At 41.4% G+C, this 26,228-nt stretch overlaps 1 protein-coding gene across 10 annotated transcripts in view; it reads right to left on the reverse strand.

The window, feature by feature from the left end:
- robo2 (roundabout, axon guidance receptor, homolog 2 (Drosophila)) overlaps positions 1-26,228 on the reverse strand; it is a 260,051-nt gene that overhangs the window by 3,895 nt on the left and 229,928 nt on the right. For 4 of the 10 annotated variants that reach the window (XM_076873332.1, XM_004558245.4, XM_004558244.5 and 1 more), the window contains 14 exons: positions 26,053-26,177; positions 25,797-25,968; positions 24,576-24,764; positions 23,681-23,707; positions 20,909-20,951; positions 16,988-17,115; positions 15,936-16,208; positions 14,831-14,956; positions 9,862-10,021; positions 7,374-7,637; positions 6,252-6,466; positions 2,126-2,308; positions 1,484-1,642; positions 1,104-1,370 (listed from right to left, as the gene is read on the reverse strand). In XM_076873332.1, coding sequence (XP_076729447.1) covers positions 1,104-1,370; positions 1,484-1,642; positions 2,126-2,308; positions 6,252-6,466; positions 7,374-7,637; positions 9,862-10,021; positions 14,831-14,956; positions 15,936-16,208; positions 16,988-17,115; positions 20,909-20,951; positions 23,681-23,707; positions 24,576-24,764; positions 25,797-25,968; positions 26,053-26,177 — 2,331 coding nt within the window. The remainder of the gene's footprint in view (positions 1-1,103; positions 1,371-1,483; positions 1,643-2,125; positions 2,309-6,251; positions 6,467-7,373; positions 7,638-9,861; positions 10,022-14,830; positions 14,957-15,935; positions 16,209-16,987; positions 17,116-20,908; positions 20,952-23,680; positions 23,708-24,575; positions 24,765-25,796; positions 25,969-26,052; positions 26,178-26,228) is intronic. The other 6 variants (XM_012921053.5, XM_004558246.5, XM_012921055.4 and 3 more) reach the window with 4 other exon arrangements.

The following is a 26,228-nucleotide window of genomic DNA, read 5'->3' on the forward strand; positions in this document are numbered from 1 at the left end:
AGTCTCCATCATTGCGTGAAATCTCATCAAACTGCTCCCCACTGCTCTGCTAATGACTGTAATATAGCCTTCCCTGACCTCACTGGAGCCTACTGCAAATCAGTCAGTGCACTGAAACATGAGGGAATTCACCTACAGTGTTTTTCGTAAAAATGCTGATTGTGACACCTGTCTTTGTCTCACAGCCTCAGATTAACTGTCTGAGAAACTCCTGGCACAAAGAGTCCAAGGAGCGCAGCATGAAGAGCTCTAACGGTCACAAACAAACAGGCGTGTGCACACATAAGATTAATGAACACACACACAGATGGAGTGTAGAGAGCTGCTGTTTGTGTGAGAAGAGAAAGCTAAAGCGATTAGAGTGCATTTCAGTTGCTGGGGCCTCCTGCCTTACTTGGAGTGGAGCAGGCTGGTACTGGCAACAGTTACAGGGGCATTACGGTGGCTGAGGGAGGGCTGAGGGGGGGCATTCTGGAAACCAGAGCAAGTGGCAGACAGTGCAATCTGTTCATGGGAGCCCAGTCTCAAAGCAGCATGACTAACTTCAACACAATCACTTAGAGAAAAATCCCCAACCGCAAAGGCACAGCAGCAGCTAAACTCCTGTGTTATTGTTGTTTTCTGGCCATAATGAAAGGAATTATCTTTGTATTAAAATAAATAGTTCAGTCATTAACAAGAAATATTCCACTTCCCTTTTGACTTCACTTGCTTTGAAAATAATGTTATTTTTCTTGCTAATGAATGGTTTTATGTGAGTATAATTATTTTATAGATTTTGTTTTAGGTTGCAAAGTGCATTTTTTAACAAATAAAAAGGATGAATTGTTTATGTGAGCAAAATGTAATGTGCTTTCCTGAACAACAGCAGCAAGACAAACATTTCCAATTGGTTATTACATTAATTCATAAAAAAAACTTTAAGTCCTAACAACCACATGGAAAGCCTCACCTGACTTTCAGCCTAATGCTTTTGCAATTGTTGTAACCCATTAGCGCACACATTGTTGCATACTATGCTTTAAAGTGAAATTTTATCTCTGTGTTAGCCTTAATGCATTAATGCCAGTTCCCGTTTTATGGCTAAATATTTTCATCTGCACCTGTTTTGTGGCCCCTGCGGCCATCATCAGCTCGGTCTGCAGAGCCCAGCCTGTCTTGAACCTGGCGATGATGTTCCAAAGAAGTGCGCGTCTGTCTGTCAATAGAGCTCTTCATGTCTTCTGGCCCACACAGGGATCCTGAAATAGGCGGGCGCTCTAAGGAAGAAGCCTTCCTATCTGTTGGGGGCGCCATGCTGTTTATACTGCGGCCCCCCTGGATACGGCCCTGCCCCTGACAGGGAGGAGGCTCAGGTGGAGGAGGTAGGTCTGTGCCAAGAGAAAACCACACTAAATCAACTGAATACATGAGTTATGTATATATTACCATAACCCCTTTTTTTAAATTTTCAAAATGTGTTTTTGGTTGCTTCCTCCCTCACCGTCTGCACCAGCATCTCTCCGATGGGGTGTTGTGCCCTGACTTCTGGGTTTGCGAGTTGGCCTAGTGGCCCTCTGGTGGCCCAAGCTGTGTGTGCCGACTGTGCTGCCATCTGTTGAAAATGGACTGCTGGGCCGAGGCCTATGGGACAAGCCTTTACCTGCAGGAGGGATAAAGGACCACAGGCCAGATGGTTAGTAAAGATATTACGGAGCCAACAGTGAAGTCAAAACAGTCATCAGGAAAAGGAAAAGTTATCAATCAAGATCCAGCAAGCCTAATAGGGGAAAAAGGTAAATGTTTTCATTAGAAGGGAGAGCATTTGGTTGAAGTCCTTAAAAGGTTTTAAGCATAGCATATCACCCAGATATTACACAATGCACCAAAGAAAGCAGAGGCAGATCAGAGCTAAGTCACATTTAAGGATCAGGAGATACCCGCAATGTAGCCATATAGAGCAGGTACCATGCACAACCTGGGCACAGCATCCAAAAGCAACAGAAAAGAAAATAACAAGGCAGCATTATGGGGAAAACATCAGCCAATGAATGACAGGAGGAACAATTAGAACAGAGATGAAAAGATAATTTGTCAGTGGCAGACGGTCCAGCCCAGCAATGGATATCTGGTCCCACACACCAACCTCTCTTGCTGAGGCTAGTGCCCTCAAGGCGATAGCCTGCCTTGTCTGCAGCAGCCACCAGGGCCTGGGCAAAACTGCAGTGGGTAAAAATCGAGCCATCAGATGAACTGCCCAGACTGGACCTATGGCTGGAGAAATTACGGTCATCTTCTGAGGCCGAGCCCCACCCATTCACCATGGACCCTGTAGAACACCAAAGGTTTCAGCATAGATGTTTGTGTGTGTTTATGTGAGTATGTGTGTAAATGGATAGTTATTTATCTGAAACACTCACGCTGAAATCCCAAGCTCATACAGATTCAACAGCTATAGCCTCTATGGATATATGAGCTCACATTCTGAACATCTGTGCTTTGATTAGACATTTAGATGAATAAACTTATTGAGTGGTCTTAAAAAAAAGAAGCAATATGAATATTGTACACTTAAATGAATTAAATTTGCTGTGGGGCATTTCTGTTCTTGCAGGTGAGCGCTTTGTATAGTCATTCTGTTCTGGCATGCCCTCTTTCATCTATTATAAACACACACATTGCATACACACACACAAAAGTGCACATTTACACACACCAGAATATACACAGTGGAACAGCAGGACTGTCATCAACTTATTTTGCACGTCTTTTGATAAAGAACAATGAGCGCACCTGTGCAGAGCAGAGTTAGCTACACGACTGCCTCAGGTGACATCTCACAAAACATCGTATTGAATCAAACACCTGGAGGTATGCGCACAGTTTTTTTTTAGTCCCGTTTAAAAATGCACAACCATCGCTGTCTAAAAATGTGCAGTAGTTTTAAGAAAACTACAGGTTTTAACTTCTATGTGCACAGCACTTTAATGATTTAAAATTCTATGAGCATTAATCAATATACTGCTCAATAAGCTACAACAACACAAGCGAGTATTTTTACAGGATCAAAGGGGCACAAATAAATAAAATGTGTATATATTGTCAGGCTTTTGGATTATATGCTACTATATTTCTTTATGCCTTCATTTTTCTTCCTTCGCATAAAAAGCTAGGCCAGCACTTTAAATATAAAAGCATCACTCTGCCAATAAAAATATGCCATTTTGGCAAGCAAAAACACAGAGAACAGTCGGCTAATGTGACAGCTTTCAGTGGGACTGGTTTGGCAGTCTTTGCTAAAGTGGCATAAACCCAAGCACTCAGCTCACACACACTATCCTTCCCTCACACAGAGCGATGTGATTGGACAAACTGGTGTAACACAGAATTGGGGAGATGTGAGGCTAAAGGTTGTTTAGAGAACGGTGGGGACAAAAGTTAGCAGCAGGATTCATTAAAAGGTCAGGATAATACAAAGGGTAGCAGATTCTTGGCCCAGGACTGCTGCATATTGCAGGCTGTGATTCAAATGAACACAACTAACACATGAGTGTGCTCTCTCAGATGGCACTTCCCTTTGCAACACAATAGAGCACATTAACAATTGGACATAAAACTTGTTAATATCACTGTGGTTTATTTTACCAGACACACTGGGAAATCCCCTTCAAAGGCTTCTCCAACTTCCCCATCTGTGAGTCTCTTTGTCTGTAACCAGATGTCTCAAAGAGACTGTAACTTAGTCACTGGTTGTGACTTTATGGAATTGCACTTTCAACAGAAGAGATTGCAACATCTTTTCACTCCTATTGCAGGGAAATTCTCTCAGATTAATGGAAACTTCTATAAAATATAGGCTTGCATAAGGTAGAGTACCCCCTTACACATCCCATTTTCACAGAGCAAACTGAAATCGAAGGCAACTAGTTTGAGCCCTCCATCTTTCCTGGCCATTTTCTTTGAAATTCTTTTATAAGAGTTTTTCACTAAGAAAGAAAGACAGCAATTCCACTGGGTCCAATCCTCCCACAAAGAATAGAGCAGATAATGAAGTATAGGCAGTGCCAGCCAAAGCACTGAAGCTTCCAAGTCCTTTCGGCTCAGCGAAGGAACACTGCCTCAGCAAATCACATCACAGAATGACTTTTCAGTTGCTCTAACTGCCACTTTCTACTGCAGAACCTCTGGAGCACTTCTATTCTCAGAAACAGCAATCCAATCAAACTGTGATCATTCTAACATAATTTGATAAAAATTCAATCTAGTTTTCTTTTTGCCCTAGAAATATAACTTTTTTTTGGCTCCAGACCAAGGTTTGCTCTACATATCTGCCATTTTATCACATCTTGAACAAGAGCAATGGGCCAAACTGTGTTCTCGAAAAAACGCTGGCCGACACCCTCCATGTTCCATGCACTGATAGAGCAAGACCAGTAAACGCTAGGCGGATGGAGGGCAGTAAAACCCAGGCTGCCTCCCTCCTGCCACTAAAACTGATTTACACTGACGGGAACCCTAATCTGCATGTCGTTAAGTAGGAAAATCATTCCCCCTGATGAGCAGGCGTCTACCTGCCACCAGGAGATCTGACCCCACACCTCGCAAACCTGGCAAGACTTTATGGGTGAGTAATCGCCCAGAACAGCCAAGCTTTCGAGTCATTGTACGCATAACAGCTTCACTGCCACCACATCTTAGCTGTGCATGACCTATATAGAGCCAAGTAATACCTACGTGTTCACCTCAACTCTGTAGCTTGTGCAAGCAATCGCTCTGCAATACCACCACAACAGGAGGAGTTACATTTATCAGCTAAAAATAAGTTGCCTTAACTCAGAGCATGGAATAACGCATTGGAAAACCTGTGCAGACAGTCCGCTGGTGAAAAATGCCCCTGAGGAGAGTGCAGGTTCTTTTCTTCTTTTTTTTTCTGGAACATCACTGAAAGGTTAGATTTACTGGCCTTTGGTGTAACATTATGAAAACAGACCTATTTCCATATTATTAAAACAATGACAAATCCATCAAGCGACGCTTGACAGCAATCTCACTCCTGCCCCTCCCCTGTTTGTGTAGCCTTAAAACGGTGGCTACAATAAATCTCAGCAGCGTCTCCCCTTTTCCCTCTCTTCCTCCTGCTCACCCCGGAGCTGGGGCTGTGTCTGTGTTGTCAAACGATGGGGTGAGAGGCAGACTTGGAGAGAGATAAAAAGAAATAGTGCTGTCTTCAGAGTAATACAGTGGAGGAGAGATGCAGCAGATTAGGGCCCCGTTGCCGCTTTATATTCCTCTAAATACATCAGCAGCAGCATGTGTCAGTGCTACCAAAACCACTGTTCCATCATCCCCTGGAAAACCACTCTTTAATGTTTCTACTGACAGGGTAGGCCAATATACAGCACTGTTTGTCTTCTTATTTTTGAGCTTTCTCTCTCAGATAGCCCAGCTCCTTCGATTTTTTGCTCTCTTCCTTATTCTTACCACCCATAAATGTCTCAATATAGCCTTTATTTTTCAGTGTTTACACACATAACCTGATGGATACACAGTATCACAGGTCAACACTAAACTAGAATTTTCTACCAAACCTATTCCCCATATGTCACTTTTATCATAAAAGTCCATTTTTGCACTTTTACCCCTTTACATTGCAGATGGATAGTCAGGCCTGGTCAGTATGATAGCAGCAATCCAGAACCCAGCTCCTCCACTGCAATGTCATGCCCTTCATATGTCCCCTCAACAGACGGCTGTAAAAGTTTTCAGTGAGTTGTAAAAATGGAAATGGTGCCTCTAGTCTGGAATGGAATATGCCGCACGTGAAATTTATTTCAAATCTCCTCGGGAAGATACGGTTGGCTCTGGCTCCGGAGCTGTGTGCAAGTTAAATCACAGTCACTCTCCCCTACCCTCTCCCTCCTCTTAATTTCCCTCTCACTATCCTGTTTAAAATTCATGGACTTTCTTATCTGTTTTCTTTTTTGAAAATGATAATTGTAATTCCCCAGAGCCTGCCAAAGGTGCTTAAAAAACTTGATTGAGGGCCAAAAATTAACACACCAAAGTCATGAAGAACGCGTTATGAACAACAATCCATTTGCCGTTAAACAAGATGTAACAACGATGGGAGTTGAATGCATTTTACCTGCTTATGGACATTTGAATAAAAAGAAACAAATCCCATTTACTTATGCATTAAAATAAATTATACTGCGGTTAACAACATTAGGTTAAAGCCCCGCCGGCTCCAGATACAAATCCAACAGCCTTACCTGTTAAAGAGCTGTCCAGGTTGTCCATGCTAGACCCTGGTGTGTGCTCAATTCCGCGGGGATGCCTGGCTCCATAGCCTTCATCCTCCTCCTCATCTTCCTCCTCCTCCTCATCATCAGGCAGGTCAGTCTCCAGGTCGGAAACCATTGTGCTCGACACGTAGCCCACTGGAGGAGCTGGAGCCTGGGGAGGAAGAGAGCCTCCCTGCATGTGCCTGGTAAAAAAAAATTTAAATAAATAAATACTCCATATAATCTGATATTGGGGAATGTGGAGCGGTGATGACTATCGAACGTATAACATGTGGTTGCATGTGGAAATGTAGAGCTAATTACAGAGACCTGTATTATGTGGGCCGCTGAATAAATATGGACAATTTCACTAATTCCACAGTGCAGCTTGTATGCTAACACAATGACCTACTAATTGCTGCTGTGGATGGTATAAAGGGATGCTCTCCAGGCCTGTCGACACATGGCTGTCACCTCAGTGGCAGCCTGCTCTGCTGACAGTCACGTTTGTTAGAGGAGTGCAAAGTCTTTGACGCGGTTTGCAGTGGGAATTGGTTGTAATTACTGGCCCTCTGGTGTTGTCAGAGATGCTCTCTAACCAACAGAGTCATTACCGGGTAACATGACATCTCCTTCCTGACAGGGCTTCCCAGCTCTCCCACTACCACCCACTTCACTATTATGAATGAATGCCAGTCTCTCATTCTCTGCGCGTTGCTGACAGAATGAAGCATGGTCTTCATCTGACTTGCATGAGCACAACAATGGAATGCACCGTACAAGTGTAGGGGGAGTAAACAACCATGGGTACGAAATTGTGTCTCTTAGAGTGAGCAAAATACAGTAGTCGCCTAAGTGGTAGCATGGGCCCATTAAAATGGAATGATTAATGGGTTTATCTCCGTTGCACACACAGTTGACATGAGGAATACTGCAGGAACAGAATAAATCCTGGAAGCAATAAACAGGAACACAATGTACAGTAAGCACTGTAAAATAAAAACAATGCATGTACGACTACAACAGTATATCTGTCTAGATAAATAGATTGATAGGACTGCAGTATCTAATTTAAATATTTACAATGCTTTTTAATGCTGCTGTGTTTACCATGTTTGTTTTGCCATGTCCAGTTGGTACGCTCTGGTCAGCTCATCCAAATGGGCCTGGAGCATGGGCTGCATCTCATCTCGGGGAGAGGGGGTCAGGGTGGCTGTGGACTGCTGTCCAAAGGACACAGCAGCGGGGGATGAGGCGACCCCCCGGATAGGCGGGGTGGGAACCCTTTCTTCCTCTTCCTCCAGCTCATCCTCCATGCCCTGGTGGAGATATGTCTGCACAGGCATGGGCGGTCCCCAACCATCGCTCTCATACCTGAGGGAAAATGCATGTTTACCACACAAATGTAGTTAAGGTTACATATAGCCTGAGCAAGAGCTATAAGCTGTTATTTTTGTTACTGATTAATATCGACTTATTTTTACTATTTAGTATTTTCCCAATTATCAACCAATGAGTTTATCTGAAAATACCAGAAGCATTTGATGGACTTAAAAAATAAGGAGCTTGGAGGTTTAATCACCACAACCGAAAATGATAATCTACTAATTTAATTTAGCACAGCTTGCTGATTTTAAAGCTATGCATGTTTTATAGAAATCAAACTGGAAAGTATGGACAGACATAGTAATGGCATTACTGTAGATGTGTGATATTGTCAGTGTCTGCAAGTAAAAGACGATTGAGAAAAGTAGATAGCATAAAAAAATATATGTCAAAAGAAACTGATATGTGCTAACACAGTTTTGTGACCTTCTCCAACTTTCATTGGACAGCAATTTGTTATACAACAGTCCTGATTAGAATTACAGTTGGTGTCAAGCTTCAATTCCTCATAGCTGTGCTTATACATGCTGAAATAATACTAGCCATAAAGAAGGTGTTCATTATAGAAATTTGTCAGGGCACACTCCATAGGACATAACTGTTTTAATCTGCTGCCATTAAGAGCAGCCTCAGATTTACAGTGCATGAGACTCTTCATTTGCCAGATAGCCTATTAAAGCAGATGACTCTCCCAGATTGGAAATGGGAGTAAGAGGACATGGTGCCAACTGGACCAAAGAGAGACACTCTCACAATCACTTACACAAGTTACTGTTAGTTCACACTTAAAGTACAGTGTTGATTTACTGCATTTACCACACAAAATCCATTTCCATCCATGTTTACCAGGTAAACTATCACATTCACCCCCACAGCTAATGTAGAATCCCCAATTAACCTAACAACTATCTCTTTGGACCGTGGCTGGAAGCTTGATTCAAGAGGAAACTAACGCAAAAACAAGGCAACAGGCAACCTCTACAAAGAAAGGCTGTGAGGCAACAGTGCAAACCACTGCACCATTACATTAAATGAAAATTAAACAAAAAATATCAGATGTCTGGTACGGCATTAATCATTTATAAGAATCCAGCTTTTTATATCAACTTCAGCCTCAGTGTGTGTGGATAACATAAATCTATCTTTATAAAACAGGACTATTAGGAGGGGTTTTTTCCCCACTATGGAATTCATCAGCGAGATTAAGCCAAAGCTACCCGTATGTCTACAAACTCACAAAGACAGACATGTTTTATTTTCATTTATTTTATAGATAGAAAAACGGGTCAGCAGATAGTTTGATTGGCACCCATCTGTATGTGGGTTTTTGTGTAAGAGCCCTGTGCAAAAGAGCACGTGTGCTGCCTGTAGAGACTATACACGCATTGATTCTTTGCTTCTCGTCAGATTTGCAGTACTAAGTCAATAAACTCAGTGAGGTACAGTCAGATGACATTAATGCAGAATGCAACCAGATTTAGTGTGTTGCTTATACAAGAAGTTGTTGGACATCATCTATATCGTTTTGCTTTCTGTGATCATTTCTTTTGTACTGCCATTTTTATTTTGTGTGTAGCTAGCTGCCCACAAAACACACAAAATATTACTTGGAACAGGTTTATTTTTCTCCCTCTTGCGCTTCCACATGAGCTCATGCTTCTTCTCTTCAATATCAGAATTGCCAGTTACAAAGCTTCTGTGTATGGCTTCTTAGCCTCCTAAATTTTTCCTAAAAGCCTTAACTTGGCTACAACAGATTTTCAATGACAGTGGACACAATATTTTTAAACAAATTCTTGACAGCATGACTTGTATTTGAGCTGACTTTCAAAAAATAATTTAAACGTTGTAATGTCTTAATTGTCTGGGTATAGACAGGATTAGTAGACTAAAATAGAATGACGTATTACATTTGGTTGCTCCAAAAAACAGGAGGCCCAGTGTGAAATGGGAGGTGATCCAGAAAACAACATAATTGGGTCAAATGGGCTGTAAAAGTTAATGAAAAATAATGACAAATACAAAAAAGGAGAGCAGTTTGAAAGATTTTGTATCTGATCGTTTGGTTAAAATAAAACTTGTGTCGCGCTTCATTTTCTACTGAAAACTGAGCTGTAAAGTGTGTATGTTGTTTCTATGCATTTAAATGGTTTTTCATTATCCATTCAAGATGGAATAATTTGTGTGTATTTTTTTATATTAGCAGACATACCCTCCCCCGTCGTGGTGATCATTGGGATAATGGTCCATCTCAGTACCAGGGAGAGGGTGAACAGGAGGAGGGGGCAGGGGAACGTTGGCCCAATTGGACCCATTGGCTTTAGTAGGTTTAGAGCCAGCCTTTGTTTTCTTCTTCTTTCCTCCCTTTCCACCTAGAAAAGATGAGACACAGTATGAAACTGTATGAAAACGACACTGTATACAATAACCAATTAAAAACGAATAAACAACTGGGAAAGCATTTGCCATCTGACAAATGTCTATTATAAATAAACTCAAATTATTCTAAACACACTACTTGGTTTACAAATCCATTTGGACTGTTTCAACACAGCCTTGCAAAGTCGTACACATTTTCAAACACAAGATTTCAATGCGCTCCTGCCTATCAGCGCTTCCATAGAAAACCTCAAGGTTGCCTGATGAAAAGCATGCTTTCATTGATTGATTGGCTGAAAAGCCTCAAATCTCCATAGAAACAGAAGAGAACTGCAGTAAACGAGGCTGAGGCAGACCTTTGTGCTCCACCCATCCCTCAGCGTCCCCTTTCACACCGGGCATTGGGTTCCACAATGAAATATCTCACTTCACAGCATCATCATAATGAATGGCTTGTGTAGTGTCGATGTGTCCCTAATGGAATTCACTGAGAGTCTATTACTACTTTCATTTCTTTTATTACACCGGAGAGCCGCTAACCCCATCTATTTCCACTCATATCCCTCCAACACCAGATTCTACCTGGTCCCATCCATCTTTATAAATCTGCCAGCCAGTTCAATACCAAGTTTTATATGATTTGGTCACTTTGGAAGAAACCTTTATTTGTTTATTTTTTTTTCTTTAAAAGATATTTGACTTCAAATCTTAAAAACAAAACCACCAAAAATATATCCTGGAAAAAGATTTCCTGTTTTTTTTATGGCTATTTGAATGTTTTTTTTAATCTAGTTTCTATAATAATTTTTTATTTATATGTAATGTATCTTATATCTACCACTTCATTAGGGGCAATTCAACAGCTCTGCCATGAATCCTACTTTTTCAGGTTTTGCAGACACCTTTTAAGAAACATGATAATTCCACGTGTATGATATTGAGATTATAGCAGATACTAAACTGCATTATACTGTGGTTAAAGGTCTTCTGTACATTTACCCCATCATGCATATTAAATTTGCTTCATGGCCAAAACATCTTAAGATCCATGAAATGAAATTATGCTTCATGATGTTCTGTACTGTATTTTGACTTTCAGTGCTACAGTAAAAGTGGACACTGTTTTTAAATAAATGAAAATAAAAATATACTTAATAGTCACAGTAAATATGTTTTTTATAACATTATTGGTGGTTAGTATTACTTTGTATTATTCTGAGAAAAGAACATTTTAATGTCTTTTCATCTGAAGGTTCACCATGCATATGTCTGAGTTTTACAACCCTGTAGCACACAACCAATATGTGGGAATTAATATTAGTATTTGAATGTCAGATTGTGCATGGGCGAGGGGACTGGAATCTTCTGTGGATTATGTCAGGCTCTTCCTACAAGTAAACACCTTGCAATCCATAAAATAACCTCAGCCTGACATCACCACCAATACTGAAAGCTATTTTTGGGAATCTCTGCTAAACGCATTTGTTTTTGTCATCTGTTGGTTAGCCTTTGCTGCCAAAGGCCTGTAATCACTTTTTCCACTGGCCCAAAAAGCTGCCAGTATGGCATTTTATGCAATGTAACATCACGCACGCTAACGTAATGTAATGAAGTAACTTGGCTCAGACATGGTAAAAAAATATCTGTCATCAAAAGACATTTACAGAAGCAATAGAGTACATCTTGACCATCTCTTTTTATGAATACCAGACAGCATGAAAATCAGAAACAGTGGGCAGTTTGTTTTTAATCCAAAAAGTATAGATTTTTCTGCTATTAAGACTTACCTGCAAGAATGACAAAAACACTTTAATGAAAGGTGAGCATGGTTAAAAAAAAACAAACCCAAAACAAGTAATAATACTGGCACTAGAGAGAACAAATTAAAAATGAGAATATGGAAGAAGTGTCAGAATAAGATTAATAAAGAATGGAAGTAATAAAAGAAACAACTGTAAGCCCAAGGCAGGTGGCAGCACAGTGTAAGTATAGTCTGAAAGTAATTGGGTTTCCTAATCGTACCTCTGGGCAACGCTTGACTTTTACCAATAAATGGTGAGCTGACGTGATTGTTCAGTCATCCTTAGTCCCTCTACACAAGACCAGCCATCAATATTGTAAATGAGCCTCTTCCAGGGAAGGATGGTCTGGCGCTGGAATTGCAACAGCTCAACCCAAATATGAAAAATATAGAGAGAAGCTGTGGCTAGGAGCTATACAAGAATTACACAGCGCACTCATCTCCTCTGACAAAACTGGGCCTCTCTTCAAAGGGGAAGTGATACTAAATATAGATGGAGCTTTGGGTATTTATACCCAGGGTTTGGGCACTCCCATTCTATAACTGTAGGGCTGCATAGCCTTGAGCTTGCTTTGTTTTCATTGGGTGCCTTAGTGCTGAGAGGAAAAGCCACAGAGAGACTTGAGAAAGACTATACAGCCAAATACAACTCATGAGTGGGGAAAATATATAACTGAAAGTCTTGTATCATCATATTTAGTTTAGGTTAAAAAGAAATAAGGCAACATGTTACATAATGAATGGAGATGCAACAACAGAGAGTTCAGGAGCACAACAGGTAACGCACAACCATGAACTTCACATAATCACAGACTTTGCAGCTTCACAGGATGGGTGAGAGTGTAGGAAGAGAGCAAGGTGTCTTTGGGGTCTCTAACTACTACAGAAAACACCAGTTACCTCCTCTCCCCTACACTAAGAAAGGTTTTAATGAGCAGCTTCATGTCCCAGTGGAGATCCATGCTGTCATGAAAGCTGCTCTATTTCGGTTTCTTTTTATCCCGCTCTCTCCTCCTTCAGACCTGACATTCATTATTCCTTCCATGTCCTTAGAGAGAGAGCAAAGCACAGAAACTCCAGCAGCCCCCCTCCCCTCAAATGTTGAGTTTACTTTGGTTGAAGTCTGAATCAAAGCTTAGCATGTGCTGGTTCAAAATATCATTAAGTTTCACCTCACAGAATATCTGTTATTGATCAATTCACTTTTAAAGCATCATTAATATCAGTAAGCATGATTATTTCACTGCACATTATATTGGGTATATACTAGACAATATTAAAAAAGAGACATCTATTTAAAAATAACTGAAAGATTCTTAATGAGGAGAATTCTTAAAACATTTTTGTTTTAAATAATCCACATATAGTTACACCTCTGCCGTCTTTTTGACTTAATTCTTAATGATTTAATTATTTGTATTTACTTTCAAGTCATCGGATAGAAGTAGAAATGATTTGGATATCTGTCTGCTATTGTCTTCAGACTTAACCTCTGCTCTTTCAGGACTTCTGGTCTAGCCAGTGGATATCTTAGCCAAGTCTTCCTGTTCAAACTGCTGGCCATCGTTTACTAAATTAGATACCATTAAAAAGCTGATAAAGAAAAAACACGGTTTACATAGGAGCTGATGGTTTAAAATTATGTTTTGGGGAATGCACTCTTTTTCTTTTTTGTACTTCCTTCTCAAATGAGGACATATTGGTCACAGAATACAAACAGACTTCAAGTGGAAACCAGAAAGCTTCTTGCCCCTTGCCCACAGACTCTGCGCATTAATATGCAAATATTTGCTGAGATTAGGTAAACAGATTATCTAAATCTGTCTACCGTAACTGTAAACATATGCCAGGAGACAATAGCTTGCCTAGAGTAAAGAAAGCTCTGAATATATGAGAAAATCTGTCTATTAGCATATGGAAAGTTAATTATTTGACACAATATTTTCCATTTCTTTAATAGGTTGAAAAACTGAAAAAGAACAACAGGTTGTGGTTTAATGAGTGACTAATTGCTGTGTGGATTTTATTACTTCGCATCAATCTTCTCATCTAAGTCTAGATATATTTCCCGAAATGATTGCAAAATGTTGCTTTAAAGCATATTTGCACAATCTGTTTGTTTAGTGTAAGCAGAAATTTATGCGTTTAATTACTTCTTTTCATCTTATTAAATTATATTACTATGTGGCAAGCCCAAACAGGGACATAAGTCACCTGTGGTTCTATAGGAGGAATTTGCCTGTAAGGCATGACCATTTCACATCCTTCTCTTCAACCCACAGTGTGCCTCAGCATTGAATTAGAGACCAGTTAAAGCAGTGGCTTGAAACTAGATAAAAGAGGAGAGTGGAAGGGAGACAGTCAGAGGGATGCCCTGGTGTCCTATAAATGACATTGTAATTCTCTGAACATGGGTTTTAGTGTAGTTGGCCACCATTAGAGGAAGAGGGAAAAAGGGAGGTATTTTTGCCACTTTACCCAGCCAAGCATCTCTAATGGTGTCTGTGTGTGTATATAGTCCACTCTGTCTGAAAGACTCCCTCTGCCCCTACTCCCGTCTGCTCACTCACACAGTGAGAGACAAAGCCTTCCCAAAGACCAGCAGTAATGGCATGAACCCAGCCTTAGCAATTGCAGCCATAATTTGTCAGTTGATTATATTGCTGTTCTTTCTTTTGACTTAAGTTTCCTATTTCATTATGCTTTGAAAGACTTTTCAACTCACATCCATCTTTACATTCAGGAGTAGTTGCGCTCAGAACCCCACATAACAAAAATAACACCATACCATTCATATGTGATCAATTAGAAGCAGGGAGAGCTGTGTGAGCCAAGTATCACTGGTGATGGTGAGGGAATTGTGTTATTAAGAATGTTTTGGATATAAAGTTTGTACATGCAAATAACAAATAAATAAAGCAATTAAGACATCAGTCGATCATAAAGTTGGCTGGGGAGCAGCGTGTCCCAGTCTGCTTAATTCTCTGCTGCGTAAACCAACCTGAGAGACTGCCGCTTCGCTCTGAGCTGTTGTGAGAGCTGGTGGTGCTGAAATCTTGTGATTGGTTGTGTGGTATTCTATTAGACAATCCTTCGGCCAATCGGTAGTCAGGAATGAATAGGAGGGCTACAGTGGGGGTTAAAGGGCAAAAATCACAGTGGCATCAGGTGATTGGCAGTTAGCACAAGCACATGCAAACATGCAGTTAGAGCATCAAGCAAGCAGGATAAAATCAGGACTCATATGTTCAAAAAGCTGAATTATTTAACACTATTTGATTCGTATGCAACAGACCAATCTGATTTGTTGTTGATTTGATAAACACCAAGCTAAGCTTTCACAATACTGATGAATGACTCAGTGGTAGAGATTTTTTTTCACTATTTGTTCTGCTGAGAGGTATAATCACACATAATCATGTTTGAGCATACTTCTTGAAATAATTTCAGGGAGAATTACAAAACATTTTGAAAGAGTCACTGCAATGTGTAAAAACTATAATTAATCTATTTTAGACTGTTGGAAAATCACCAGATCATAAATACGTATTAGAATAAGGCCAAAGAACTCTCATTACGTTTAAACTATCAAACTCCATTCGGCCTTGAAAAATCCTGCATCAAATCCAATTAATTTGGATTATTTTCTTAAATATTAGTCAAGCTAAAATGGATTGCCAATTACTTTGAAACTGAAGGAGCTGCGGTACCGTCAAGAAAACTCAGCGGGTAAATAGATGGATCGCTTAAGTGCAGTATTCCTTTGTGAGATGTTTATTCAGCCTTGGAGAAAAACCAAGATGATGTCTGCTGAGGTAGAAACCGCTCTTTTTAAGACAACCTCTTCCCACCACAGTGGCGCAACAAAGACCTCCACGACTTTTGAGGGAAAAGTTTCAATACCAACAGGCTGTCTTGTTACAACTGTAAACCTGTGGCTTGTAATCTGGCTTTCAGTTTAATGTCACTGGAACAATAGCTCTGGCTGACATATTATCATACTCTATAAAAAAAAACCCAACACAAACAAACAAACAAAAAAAACCTTGGTGAGCCTCCCACATACACACAAATCCCTACAGACTGCATTTACTTTTGCAACTTACTGTTGTTGCAGGAGTTTTTGTCGGGCAGGGAGTAGCCCAGGTTGGCCATCTCCTGCTTGGCCTGCAACGAGGCCTTCCACTGGGCCTCAGGCAGGTCCACAGCCAGCTCATGGATGCTGCTGGAGTGGAGAATCTGAGTGGTAGCATAGGGAGTGGCCTGGGATGTTTGGCCAGGGCTGTTGTAGTTGGTTTTTGTGGTAAAGTCTATACTGCTGTAGATGGCTCCGTCCGAGAGCATGGTGCCCGTCTTATCCCCTTGTCCAGTGGGGAGATCTGGGTAAGAGTATGGAGAGATTACATGAAAGGCTTCCTTTTAAAAAATGCCCACCTCACCTGTAGCTCTGCATTACTGACAAAAGAAAATGGAAAAAAAGCGAAAATGTTGCAATATCTATGGTATATCTTGCCATCAGTTGCACATTTTAACAAATATATTTGTTGAAAATAAATTCTACTGTAGCATTATGACATTCCTGTTCTCCTTCCACATATCTTCTGGATATCTCACTAGGTTCCCTATGTGTTCCTACACATTAGGCATAATGTTGCTGCTCTGCATGTGTGTGTACTAACAGAGTCAAAGAGGGAGAGCTAGGAGGAGAGCAGGCAGCTTCTCTCTCCGTAGTGCATGGTTTGCATGCCCAGTGAAGGGGAGATGATGTAAAGCCATGGCGGAAGTGTCCGCATCTGCGCCAGTCAAGCTGTGCCTGTCCTTCACGACTGGCTGCTCAACACCATCCTTTCAAACAGCCATCCACCCCCTGCTCCTCTGCCCGTCTCTCCTCTCTCATTCGCTTGCTCTGAGGTATGGGCTTTGACACCAGGCTGGACTATATGCCATCACTCAGCGTGGTGACAGTGAAGCCCCTGCTGTTAATGCTGTAGCTGTCCTCTGGTGTGATAAATATATATCCAGACACAAATGTAATGTACATGCATGTATACATCCTGAATGCATATATGTGCGTCACAGCGAGGAAGGCAGAGCAGTCATCTTTCATCTCTCATGGTCTTTTTTCTCAAAGCAAGTGGGAAAGCACCGGGGCGCTCACCTCCTCGACCAAAGTTACTCAGGTCATTTGGTCCCCCGGAGCTGCTGTTGACAGGCAGGCTGGTTGCTGGCCAAGAGTCTGCTAACCAGGGGTAGCCTGGATCACTGGCATTTAGCAAGCCTGGGCGGCTAAGCGGAAACAAAGGATCAAACAACAGATTAGATACAGGCCATAAAACTATATTACTACAAAAGGTTTGTTTTGTTTTGTTTTTTTTTCATACAAGATTATCCCCAATTACACATTATACCCTGTTTAATTCTTTATTATGTTACTGGAACACACACATACAGAAAATATGACAGCAATCAACAGCAAGAAGTTGTGAAGACATCAAAAAAATTAAAACAAATGTTACTGTCCACACGCATGTGTGTTTGTGGGAGATAAGTTTTCCATAAACCTCTGAAGCTGATGAAACAAGTCTTCAGTATGGGGGGGAAACGCTATATAGATACATTTCTTCTCCCGCAAAGTTGGAATTCCTCCAGGCCCTTTAATTTCTGTTCCTGCTGAGCCTTTGTCACATTTTCTGAGTTATTAATGCAAAAGCACACCGTGGGCAGACTAATGCATGCATTTGCGCTTTGCATAAAAGTGCAGCAGTACATGCTGACACCCACATGTATATATTTCCTAATTCATTAATATCTTGCCCCTTCTGCTGTGTTTTCCCATCAACCCCTTGTGGTGACGTCCAGACAGTCTAAATCTTATTTGATAGGGAGTGAGACCTCGGTCCTGGAACCGGCTTGTGGGATGTCTGTCTAAGGGAGAGGGCAGGTCCATTTAACAGGTGTTGTGTCCCTCTTGAGGTGTAAGAGCTATAAAAGCAGTCATCACGACTTTAACCTGTCATGGGTGACTGCTGGGAGGCCATTAGGGCCACTTTACTGTACAATCACGTCTAAGGCTCGTTACCATGAGGAACACAGATGGAGTAAAATGAGAATGAAAGATGCTGTTAAATGCCTTTGTTTTCAATTCACTGCCACACCACTTGCCACTTGTGAAGCTGATTAAAATGCAAAACAAAATTTCTAACTGCGTAATCACTAGTGTACCTCGTTAGACAAATGATCCTCAGCCGGTATATTTAGCGTATACTGCAGACCCCTCAGTTAGCAGCAGACTGCAGATATGTGTGCACTCTGAGAAGCTGTGTAACACAGTAGTTACCAGTCAAGCTGCCTGATGGGATTTTTTTTGCCTTAGCTCCAGAGGGGTGATGTGTTGGCTCTCAGGGAGTCAGGCCCTGAGGACAAGGGCAGGTAATGGCATTGCTGCAGTCACTCTCTCCTAAGCCACAAGTTCTAATGAGGAGACACCGATTCCACAGTGGGGGGAGTCCAAATGAACTGCAGCCCTGGCAAGCTAAGAGCCCTCGTTGTGGTTCCTGAATGCCAAAACAGGCCCTCGGGGGAGACAAGTCATTCAAATTGATGGCTGTGCATCAGACACATGCACTTTTATAGGGTAATACATCTTCCAAGCCATCTCGTCCTTCTACCTCTGTTTCTGGCTGTCTTGTTACTCCATTGCCATTATTTTCTCTCGCCACACTCTCTTTCTCTAACCTTATTTTTCACCTGTTTTGGGGCAAAACTACAAACAGCTGAAAAAGAAGAGACATTGTTCATTTTGTTGACTCCAGCAATAGCACAGAAATGCATGCAGCTATAGGCTTGTGCTCCAGCATGTCCTCCCCCAGCCCACTTGAGGAAGACCATTTGAAAGACAAGGAGCTGACAGAGGAAATGGCTGCATCGTCCTTGTATTCATCACAAAGCAGCATTTCTTCTAAGGATAATTAGAATAAGACTGATTTCTGCCACGGACTCGCTATATGTGTTTGTGTGTGCATGTGTGTATTCCAATGGTGGGGTAATGGAGAAGGGCTGGAGGACAGACACAGGGTCATACGTTTAATGAAAAGTTGACACCTAACTCTTAATCCATGCCTATCCTAGAATGGATAGCAACCTTGGCAGAAGAAATTTGATTTGGAGCATTTCTTCTTCTTGTTAGATATTTCAGTTACTTGTGATGAGGAGGAAGGAAACCATAAATACTGCCTAAGATGCCTGACACGGAGCTTCCCATAAATAAGCCAAGTGAGAGAGATTAATTCCAAAGCAACTTCATAAATCAAGCGTTTATGGTCCCACAGACAAGTGAATAGAACTTGGATTAAAAGTCTAGACATTAGCTAACACTTAGCACAAGGGGAAACACAGATTACTTTCTAGATTAACTCTGAGAGAACATGTTGTCATTTAGTATTCTGGGATGTAAAGGAATCTCCATAGCAACAGTGTCAGTGAAACCTGTTCACTGCGGTGCTCATCCCATGCTCCCTGCCGATCGGAGTAAATCTGCTGTGCTAAAATATTGATCAGCGCCGAGATAGGAAGTTATTACTACCTTCTAATTACCATCTCCTTATTGGCAGGGGGATAAGAAATGAACCCTTATCAGCTTTTATCAATTTCAGCTGAGCAGCCAAAGTCAAATGGTCCAGGTCTACCAATCTGCAGCCTATTCATCTTCCATGAATCATTTATTTTGTGATCGATTAAGTGTAATTGTTCAGTCAGAGCAATTTGGCAGGAGCCAATGAGAAACTAGAAACAGACGTGGTTTAATTTGCTATTGTCTAATTAATGCAATAAACATCTCAGGCAACACATGAACACTTTTTCCCCAAGATATTCTGTTCCACATTTTCACTCTCAGGGCAGATGGGGAAGTAGCAACATCTGGGATTTGATGACAATAGAGTGACTAATGGATCAGAGGCTTGTGCTAGGGCTCCAGATTGCATCCCAGTGTTGTGAAAATTATGGAAGTCACTGCTTCTGACTAAAAATATGACAAATATAAAGCAGCAAAAATACAGACATTTCAAATCCCATTCGCTGGAGTGAGAATCAGAACCACTTATGTGGAAAATTGAAGGAAAAACACTTCAGCAGAAAGTAGATGAGAAACGGCATGGCAAGTGGCGTGGCTAATTCATTAAGAGATTGCTGGCAGCTGACAGAACAATACAAACAAAATTGTCCACAGTAGCATCCAGTTGTATGCACAGAAAATGGGAAAATTTGGAGAAAAAAAAGAGCATAAATATTAAAAAACAAATTGCTGCAAATAGACTGCAGAGCAGACACGTTCCCAAACGCCCAGATACACTCAGGGTCAAATTTAGTTGCAGACTCTCACTGAGTGTTTGAGATCTGGAGATTCTACCTAGTCAGGTGTGATAAGCAGTAGATAGACAGAAGCCTGGGATTCTCCAGGGAGTCTCTTGAATACCTACAAAGGCTCTGTAACTGGTGTCATTGAGATGTGCCCTAGTCACCATAGCCCCTCTAACACAGAGTGAAATGGAGCAGGCTGTATGGGGGTGCATAAGGGGTACCTCCACACACCTCTCCCCTGGGTAATTATTTTTACATTATTACATGTGCTCAGATCCCAGCCGCCCACGCAAGGTGACAGGCAAATTTATCACTCCAGAGGGCTTCGGGGTTGCCTATAGCCAGCAGCGGAAGATAAATGACAAAATAAAAGCACTCTATGCTTAAATTGTTTCTGTTAATTCCGCTGAGGAGATTTATGAGTTCATCTACCGATGCATGAATGGAGATGTGGTTGAAATGTATATTTCTATGCGTGTTTGCATGGTAGGCACACAACAGGTATCGGTTATCAATCAATCTATTAGACATTTAGAAGTGCTGGGATCAAAAGCAGCTTGCTGAGGACTTCATGCATAACTATGGAGGAAAGGCTGAGTAAAGCCAATGACATAGGGAAGTAAATAATTATAAAGTAAAGGATTTTTTTTTACTCGTTTTAGATGAGACTGCGCACAAATGTGTAGAATGGGTGTGAGATTCACTTTCATGCGATACTCACCTTCCATTGCTCATCAGCCCCCCATCAACTCTCTGGAATGTCACTAAAGAGAAGAAAGAAAAAGGGAAAAAAATACCAGATATTAAGTTTTTCAGGTATAACATAAAGCAAACCAGGGTTTGTTTCCATAAGAAGAAAGAAATATTGTCTTTTTAGCATTGCCCATTTTGCTCTTGTGCTTCAATAGCAATGTATTCATTTTTTTCATGCACGACATGATAGTTGATGGATTCACAAAGGGGTGCAGATGTCCGTCTGGATCCAATGTCGTTCTCTTTTTTTAACGGCTATGAAGAGGACTGCATATTGCTTTGCTTTGCATAAGTGGAGACGTCATGTGTTCCTCAAGGACAAGATGCCTGATGAGAGGGAAAACTCATTTCATTTTTTTTTATTTTGCTGCTGTGTTATTATCAGATTTGTGATTAAATCTCAAACCAAAAAAAAGAAAGATTAGAAATGGCAGAGGCTTCATTAATCACACAGAGTTTTCTATCTACAAGCGTAGAGGCTGAGTTGCTGATGCTTTTTGGCTGGCAGGGCTCCCCAGAAGGTATGCATGTGGCCTGTTTCATTACAGCGATCTACAGATAACAAGGGCCGCTCTTAGTCGGAGGCTGGTAAAACTGCGTGGCCGAAAGTGAGAGCCGACTGTGAAGGATCCATTTCATCTCTGTTGTGATGGCAAAGCAGCAGTGAGAGTTCTAAGCATGTAAGAACTTCAATGGATCACAGGAAACACAGAAAAGCAGCAAGAGTTTTGGAAACCACCTCGTACCAATGAGGGGGGGGGGGGGGGAATGAAAAGGGGGGGAAATAAGAGAGCTGGTTTACTTAAGAGAGCAAAGGAAAGCTGTTAGTAATTTGGCTCATTTGTTCCACAGATGGAGATTAAAGAGAGAAGAAGGCTGAACATTCCCCCTTTTTTTCTGTTTCATTCAAGTCGGTTCCACAACAAGCCTAGGCATGGGCAAAAGAGGGGGCTTTTCTGTGGGTGACGTAGTAACAGAAGACAGACAGAGGAAACTCCCACAATAGATTAGAGAGACTGCTACACTTTAATGTATCACCAACATTACCTAAGCTTACTTAATCCAATTTTTACTCTCGTAACCACAATTCCAGGCTTTCAAATGAGAGCGAGACAATTTAAATTCTGTCAAGCATGCATGTTGGAGAGTTGAACGTTTATTTACTACATTAGGGTTTAAGCAAGTGAACACCAGCAGGTGGAATTAAAATACTTTGTTTTACCCAGATAGAGCCAACATTGCAAGTCTGCTAGAATAAAATAGATCTCAGAGAGCTCAAGACAGAAACCGCAGTCTTTATTCAGTGAAATCCAAAGCTGCTTCTCTTTGTTCCCCACCACCAAACTTGCATTAAAGAATACTCAGTTGTTTGAGTGAGGACTGACAGGCGGGTGTGAGGGGGAGGCTGTGCAGCGGGGAAGGCCTCTGAAGTCCCTATCTGTGCTCGGGCACATTTCTGGGCTGCTGTGGAATACTTTTATGTTAGCCAGAGTGACATGGCGGCAGGGCTGTGCTTCTCGCCTCCGTCTTCAAGATAAGCACTTTTTCCCCCCCCAATATGAATACAGATTAATCCCCTTTAATAAGCACCGATCGTGGGTGGAGGTGGGGGTGGGAGTGGCATAATCAGCATATAAAAATTCCATCAAATCTAATTTTTGCTGGCCGCGTGCCTTAACATAGTTGTGATTTACCACTCCTGTGGAGACAGCTTTAGAGGGTTGAGACTGGACACGCTCAACACATCAACTAATTGTCAATGCAGACAAGAGCACTGTAAGACTCTTCAGCACCACTTTGACTCCCATTCAAAATATAGCACTCCAATTTATGCTGTGTTTGCCCTTGTTTGCTCTTGTTACTCAACACTCTTTGTGAAAAAACCTGCTCTCTCTTTAGCATCTCTAAGGAGTGTTTTCCAAGTTTTTCCAAGCAAATGTCCTGCAAGGGATGCTGTGATACTTCACAAAAGTAATTAATTAGTGAAGGAAAAAAACTGTAGTTTTACTGTAGTTTTTTTAAGGATAAATTTTTTAGAATATTTTAAATATTTAAAACTTCCAACCGCTACTCTTCTCTCCCTTTTCTTATTCAGATGAATCATTTATACACTTTGGACTCCTCTTAAGCTGAATTAGCTAAAAGGAAGATGATAACATACACTCACGAAATTGGCCCATTAAAAATGTAATGCCACTCAAGGAAGGCAAACATGTTGTCACAGTAGTAGAGGAATCGTCACAAATAAGGAACACAAAACTCAGAAAGGAAACGGCACCCAGCTGACTAGATGACATCAAAGGAAAGCAGATGCTCGGAAATCGAAAAAAGAGAAAACAAAGAGGGTTTGTTTAAGGAGAAAGGAAATGGACAGTCTAACCGTACCCCACAAAAATGCCACAAACAAAGCTACACAAATCAGAATGACTCGCCATTCAGAAACGGACAGCTTCAATAGAAATACACACAAATACAACACGACATGGAATAAAGTTGTGGTTTGAGCAGGAAAAAAAGAGTTTAAGTTTGCAGGGCCCAGATCATGGCCAATAACAAACTGAAATGTTTTTTCGCTTCTATTTTTGATTCTCTGATGGCACACATTGCGTTCACCAGCATGAGGTTTCAATTTGCATTAGCCATGACCGTAAGTGTGACAGTTCAAACATATGCACTAGAAGCGGGCAGGAGATGAAGCTGTACTTAGGTGGGGGGAGGAGACGGGACAAATGAACAGTACCTGCAGGGGTGAAGGTGAAGGACTGAACTGCAAAACAAGAAGACAGAGAAGTTGTGTGTTAAAAGCCTGCAGAGGTAAGCAGCGCTTTAGGGGGGTATCTGCACACAAGGAACTGGGTCAAGCTGAGAGGTGCTGAGGGTCAGAGAATGGGAGACCACAACGTCACCCAGTGTGCAGAGCGACAGCCAGAAAGCAGCCAGCTCAGAGGCCACAGAGGTGTAAAGAGGGTGGCATAAACAAAATAAAACAGACACGCACACACACACACATACAAATGTAACAAACAGAAATGAAGAGTAAATTAACCAAGTCAGCATATCGTAGCACTTCTTGACTTGATCAGAAAACATCATAAGGATTTAGACTTATTTAAAAGGAAAGAAATAACGCGAGAACACTCAGAGAATACGACACTAAATTGTCAGCTCATTACCATTTTCTGTTCTCTAATTAAATCTTGTACTCCTGGCAGATTATGTGGACTTGGTGGTTGCTAGTATTGACAGGGGGGTCTCTCAGTAAGATGTCAGGGTCAGTGTGTGGGAGGAGAACTGGACAAACCCAAGCTTCAGTGACCAGCAGAGAGTCCAGCCTGCCCACTCAGCTCCATCACCCTGGGCTAATAACCAACACAGTGGGTGGATTTGTCAAAAACTGTGACCCTCTGGAAATGTTTCATGCTGACATCTGTCTTCCTTTTGAGCTTTAACACAGTAGCCATCTCAATCTCATCGCAGCGTTCTGATATACTTCATCAAGACTGCACTCATTAAAACTGAAGAACGATAGTGTAGTCGTGGTAAAATACTCCTGCTTTGAAAGAGGAAGAAAATCACTTTAAAGTTAGAAGAGTGTGTTAAGGCACCAGAATGCGTGAAACTGTGATCAATCTAACCTGCATAGTTGCTCAGACCCTTTCTCTTCTTCCTTCTCCAGTACAGCCAGATGCTGAAGCCCATGAGGATGACCCAGCAGGCCCCCCCAATACCGGCGATAAAAGCAGGTTGTTTCACCACATCTGTGATCTGCTCTGTGATGCTGTTGTTCCGGTTTCCATGTATAATCACGTCCCGGAACTCTTTACCTGTTTGTGCAGGAACACAAAGGCGGCACTTATATAATGCTGGCTGAATAGTTACTGAGAAAAAACATAAAGATTTATGCCTTTTTATATCATTTGATTTTTCAAGGTGAAGGTTAATGCACAAATACTGACAAGCTTAGAAATATTTCACTTTTCCCCCACACCAACAGAAACATAAAGGTTAGCTAGATTAAGCTGAAAGAAAGTGTGTCTGTTACATTTCAGCTGAGGTATTGACCAGAGAAGCAGGACATACTGTCGATCTAAAGGATGTGCAGTAAAATATATTTTACAGACTGAAAAAGACAAAGCTTAAAAGCTTATAACAAATCCCCAGGTGAGCAGGTTGTTTGCTTAGTTTAGCCCCCAATTCCCTCCACAGCTGATAAAACACACTGTGAAATGAGATGAGAGGACCCTGGTCTGTATTGATCTCCAATTGCAGCCTGACCAGTGTGCTTGACGATATCTCTTGCAGCATGGTAGGAAAAGTGCAAACCGCACGCTATTAACATTCCCATACAGTGACAGGAAAAAAAATGTACACTTGTAAGGATAACAACGCACATATGTCTGCATATGCACGTGCAAAGATGCTCAAATGCTCGTGTTCTTTACATTACCAACCACATGAACACAACTATTTGCACGTCCACAGACAGGCAAACACAACATATCATAACTGTAAGCTCACGGCTCTGCTCTCAGAGATGGATTATGTGAGTGACGCTGGGGAAATAAGAGCATGCTGCGGGCCAAGCCATCAGTTATGGGTCAAATCAGGCACAATCTGCCATAGCTCCACATAAATCATATCCAGTCAGACCACATATCAAAATATTTTAACAATATCATCCATTTGGTAATTCCTAGACTTTCATGACAAAAAGTAATGATATTTGCTCAATTCCCGAGATTAAACACTAATGCTGAAATACAATTTTATTGCAACAATATTATTCGATACCCGAATATCATTCACTAAGGATTAAAAAAAGAAAGGGAAATTTGATGTCTTTAAGTCAGTCTTACCAATAATAATAGGCTGGGGTTCACTCTTCACTCCAACCCCTGCACTTGTGCTGGCAGCCACTTCCACATGGTACACTACTCCTACCTGCAGCCCACCCACCACTACAGAGCGTATGGCTGCATCCACTGTCTTATTAACATGGAAACGCGTCTCATTCCCAAGACACCAGATCTGAAACGGAAAGGACAAAAATAAGTGATGCCTTTCGCTTTGTGTGACTTAAATGAGAATCCATGCTGACGTGCTGGGACCAACCTTGTACTCTTGGATGATGCCGTTCTGGTGATCAGGTGGCGGGGGGTCCCAGGAGATGCTTATGGAAGTGCTGTTCTGGTTTCCAACGGTCAGAACTGTTACCTGCTGAGGAGGGGCACTGGGAGCTGAAAGAAGAGGTGCAAATATCGATGTCAAAAGTCAAATACACTATCCAT

This window comes from Maylandia zebra, linkage group LG14, assembly GCF_041146795.1.
Source record: "Maylandia zebra isolate NMK-2024a linkage group LG14, Mzebra_GT3a, whole genome shotgun sequence".
Lineage (NCBI taxonomy): Eukaryota > Metazoa > Chordata > Actinopteri > Cichliformes > Cichlidae > Maylandia > Maylandia zebra.